At 38.6% G+C, this 4,894-nt stretch overlaps 1 protein-coding gene across 1 annotated transcript; it reads left to right on the top strand.

The window, feature by feature from the left end:
• The first annotated feature begins 1,617 nt into the window (after positions 1-1,617).
• Positions 1,618-4,338, top strand: LOC114712769 (disease resistance protein RPP13-like). Its single transcript, XM_028897308.1, has one exon. The coding sequence runs from the start codon at positions 1,618-1,620 to the stop codon at positions 4,336-4,338; it is 2,721 nt and encodes a 906-aa protein (XP_028753141.1).
• The last annotated feature ends 556 nt before the right edge of the window (positions 4,339-4,894 follow it).

Below are 4,894 nucleotides of genomic sequence, written 5' to 3'. Positions count from 1 at the left end.
ATTCTCTTAAGTGAAAATAATTTTAACAGTTTTTATAATATTTTTAATTTTTAATATTATTTTTATTTTATATTTACATAAATTGTGTAAAGTGTATCATCCAATTAATTATGTAATATTATTTGGCTCAAAAATTTTGACATTACTATATTTTCTAATTTAAATACATTTTATTCGTTAAATATAATTTTTTCCTATTATAATAATTTAAAATTATTATATTTTGTAAATTCATATTTTTAATTATTTTTCCTTATTTAATAAAAGTTATGGTAATTTTATAAATTAATGTTTATAAAAATCAATCAAAACACAAATCACACTGTTTAATTTAATTTTTATCCTATCTTATTTTTAAAAAATTAGATTAAAAGTAAAATTTTTCTTAGTGTCAATCTTTGCGGGGGACCCTCACGAAGTAACAAGAAGTCCTCTCTCCAAGTCTTCTCCAAAACTTCATGCGCAACATATGTTTGGTCTTTTGTCACTTTCACAACCCACCCCGCCTTTCTTTTCTCTCTTTCACGGTTTCACTCAAAAGGTTAAACCGGTGTCTTGAAAGAAAAACAGGAAAGACTAACAGGTCACACTTCGCTCAGTCGAATCCCTAGTTCCCTACTCAAATCGGTAACATAATACACCTGAATTGTAAATATAAGATCTTTTATAATTTACACTATAAAAAGAGTCTTATATTTAGGACTGAAAGAATAATTAAATAAAAGATATTTTATGTATACATAATGATATAAATTAAGCTTGCTTATGATTATAATCATATTAGAACATATGTAAAATAAAAAATGAGACAGTAAGAACAACTTATTATAAAAAGATACTACCTCTAGTCCTAATTATAATTATTTTGTGTTTGGGTTGCCAATGAAGCTATTACAAGGATTTGGGAGCAAGTCCGTAGGTTAACCCATTTTAAAAGGATCATTATCCAAAAACCTTTTAAGAAAATCATGGTCCACAAAAAGGTTTTGGGAGTCTATTGTGATGCAAGAACCATTGCCCTGAATTAACCTTATCAGAAAACATAATAAAGGAGTTGGAGGACAAGAGTGCCATCCAGCTCAAGCGGTTTTGACAATCAAATTTAAATTTACATGCCCGGTCAAAAAATAAATAAATAAATTTACACATGTGACCCAAAGTCAATGTAGAGAGAAACAATTAAAAAAGTCTTTGAGGTCACGTGGGGTGGGCTCACACGCCTCCTTCACCGGCGCGGAACCTCTCCACGAAGGCATTCTCCCCATTTCTCTCCACTAACGCAAAACTATGTCGTTTCTCATCTCTCCACCAATCAGCTTCTCGTATTCCCCTCCATTTGGTCCAGCGACATTGTTTTGCAGTGGCCTGACCTTTATAAAAAAAAAAAAAAAAAAACAGACGCTTACTCTCTATTCCTCCATTGCTGTTTCTCAGCCAGTATGAGTGAAGGAAGACTGATGTTTGGTGGACCCACATGTTTCTTTTGTACCCTTCAAGTCCTCCGAGCCATTCGCTTCGATCTATCTGACCTCAATATCCTTGAGGCTTGAACGTCTTGTGCATCAAATTTTGCTTCTGTTATTGTTTCTGTGTGCTTGTGTTGATCGTGCAGACTCCATGGCAGATAGCGTAGTTAGTTTTGCGCTGGAAACTTTGTCTCGGCTTGTGGAACACGAAGCCAATTTGCTGTGTGGGGTGGAGGACAAAGTGAGGTCCCTTGAGAGTGAGCTTAGGATAATGAGCGCCTTCCTTAAGAGCTGCAACCAAAGCCAGCGCAAGAAGGAGACCGAGCAAGAGGTTATTCGTCAAATCACAGAAGCCGCACACGAAGCAGAGGATGTCATCGACACCTTTGTTATTGACGTTGCCCGGCATCAAAGGAGAAATTGGTTGTCCAAGATGCTCCATGGTGTTGAACATGCAAAGCTACGGCGCCGTGTGGCGGGGAAAATAGACGAGATCAAAGCCAGAATCAATGGGATTCATGAGAACAAAAAGAAATACGTCATCCAAGAAGCAGTAGGATCTTCAACAGATCAGGAGTTACAGCTACTGCACGAGCGAAGAAGGGACGTGGAGGAAGATGACGTGGTGGGTTTTCACCATGACTCAGATGAAGTAATCAATCGCCTCGAGCGAGGGGGTTCGCGTCGTAGTGTGGTGTCCATCATAGGTATGGGCGGATTAGGTAAAACCACTCTGGCTCGCAAGATTTATAACAGTGATTATGTCAAGAATCACTTTGAGTGTCGTGATTGGGTTTATGTGTCTAATGATTATAGACGTGGAGAGCTTTTGCATGCCCTTTTTAGACGCTTGATGTCAATCTCTGCAAACGCATGTCATTATGATAACAATATAAGTAGCAAACATAGAAAGAAATCAAAGGGCAAAGGCCAAGCTGAATTTGATGATTTTTATAATTTTAGTGAGGAAGAACTGAGAGACGAGGTACGAGACTGTTTGAAAGAAAAGCGATATCTTTTAGTGTTGGATGACGTATGGCAAACTCAACATTGGGATGACCTACAATATGCTTTTCCGAATAATGATAAAAGCAGTAGGATTTTGATTACTAGTCGTGTGAAAGAAGTGGCTTCTCATGCTAGCTCATCTCCTCCCTACTATCTCCCTTTTCTTAACGAAAAAGAAAGTTGGGAGCTTTTCTCAAAGAGGGTATTTCCAGGAGAGGGCGTGCCTTCTAATTTCGAGATGCTTGGTAAGCGTATGGTAAAAAGTTGTGGTGGCTTGCCAATATCTATTGTGGTCCTTGCAAGAATTCTAACAAACAAGGAAAAGTCAGGCCGAGAATGGTCCAAGGTTATGAACCATATCAACTCGTATCTCATTCGACCAGAAACACAAGTACGAGATATAGTATTGAAACCTAGTTATGATAGCTTGCCTCCGAAATTGAAGCAGTGCTTTCTATATTTTGGTATGTTCCCTGAAGACTACGAGATTCCTGTTAGATGCTTGATCCAACTATGGGTTGCTGAAGGATTCATTATTCATAGTGATTCTAGAACTACAGAGGATGTTGCTGAGGACTACTTAGAGGAACTCATTAATCGTAGTTTAATTCAAGTAGGGAAAAGGAGAACTAATGGCGGTATCAAGACATGTCGGATCCATGATCTTTTGAGAGAACTTTGCATATCTGAGGGCAGGGAGGAGAAGGTTTTTGAAGTTTGTAGGCTTGCAAATATTTCAGAGCCAAGCAAACCTCGCAGGCTATCTATTCAATGTAATGTGGCTAATTATTTTGCTTCAAGCACCAAAAACCATTCAAGCACTCGTACGATGGTTGGTTTTGACCTCAAATCCGAGGATCGCAACCTTTCAAGCCACTTGAAAAGGCGTGTGAAATGGTTGCAACTTGTTCGAGTGTTGAATCTAACAACTTCCATCAAGTACAACTTCCTTGCCAATTTAAACATGTTAATGCATCTAAGGTACTTAAAAATAGACTTAGACTTAGGCTTAGACTGCTATTCTAGTGAAGGTTTTCCAAGAGCTATCCTTGAATTCATATGCAATCTTTGGAATCTAGAAACTTTGGACTTAGGGCATTGGCAGCCATTTAACTCGAAGGTGCTCTGTTTCACTGGAATTTGGAAGCTCAAGAGACTGAGGCATCTTTATGCACCTGCATCTATGATTTTACCAGAGTTTCCAGATGTAAAAAGGCAAAGCCAAGCCATGTGCAATCTACAGACTCTATGTCCTATTGCCATTAACAAAAGGTCAGCTCTTATGCCTCTCATAGGGAAAGGCGTATTCCCACAACTTAGGAGATTGAGTTTGCATTTTGATGAGGATGAGATGCATAAACAAAGGGCTGCTCAAGTGTGGGAAAACCTTCCAAACCTAAATTATCTGAATACATTGAAGATTTGTTGGTTTCCTGATATTTCATCATCTGTTAATGCCTTTCCTTCCAGCCTTACCAAGCTAACAATTGTAGCCACCTACTTAAATAGTGATACCATGAGCATTTTGGGAAGTCTTGCGAATCTCACAAGTTTGAAACTATCTCGGTGTGAGATTGCAAATGGGTCCGAGCCGGAGTTTCGCTGCATTAATGGGTTCCCCCAACTAGAGGTATTTAAAATGATACGTTTTGTTGGCCTCAATCGCTGGGAATTAGGTAGTGATGTCATGCCATGTCTTAGATGTTTGATTATTGACCATTGCCAGGAGATGGTTACTCTCCCTGCCCAGCTCTGGTCCCTTGTTTCCTTACAGGAGGTACGAGTGAGCTGGCCCTCTGAATCGTTGATGATGCAACTCCAAAGTCGACCTATGAGAGATGGGTGTAATCTCTCCATCCGTTAGTCGGGGTGAATTTTTGGGGATACATGAAAAGAGAAAACACCTGTTTCAAGGGAGCTCTATTTGAATGTTTTCAATTGTATTTATATCATTTCATTCGCAAAGCTATTGTAATCTCTCACTTCCAGGTCCTGCAGTGTGTGAGTTTGAACATTTTATTGTATTTGTTTGTGTGTGTGTATTAAGCTTAATTTTTCTACAAGGATTTTTTATTTCCAAATGCTATGCTAAATATCACCGGGGGGGGGGGGGGGAGTTTTTCCCTTTGGCACATTTCTTTGATATTCTTTACATCTAGTCACTCAAAAAATGACTTCTCTGTTCACTTCAACACCCAATTGTACTTGTATTTTCTCTAGAAGAGGAGGAAAATGCATTTCCCTCTTCATCTGTGCAACTTCATCGTCATACTGACTGTAGACTGACACAAACTCTCCTACTACCATACTGCAAACCCCTGACATTGTCCCTGCAAAACCAGAAAGCGTCGTTGCGTTGGAATCTTTTTTAACAGATCCCACACCCATCTTCAGTGGAGAAATTAAAACCAAAACAAAAT

Source organism: Neltuma alba, unplaced genomic scaffold (genome assembly GCF_004799145.2).
Source record: "Neltuma alba isolate B1F8T4 unplaced genomic scaffold, ASM479914v2 tig00011396_pilon, whole genome shotgun sequence".
Taxonomy (NCBI): domain Eukaryota; kingdom Viridiplantae; phylum Streptophyta; class Magnoliopsida; order Fabales; family Fabaceae; genus Neltuma; species Neltuma alba.
Note: the sequence above shows the minus strand (reverse complement) of the source record. Positions and strands in the feature narration are given on the sequence as shown.

Coding starts and splice junctions, on each gene's coding strand:
- LOC114712769 (XM_028897308.1), top strand. CDS start 1,618: ATGGCAGATAGCGTAGTTAGTTTTGCGCTGGAAACTTTGTCTCGGCTT.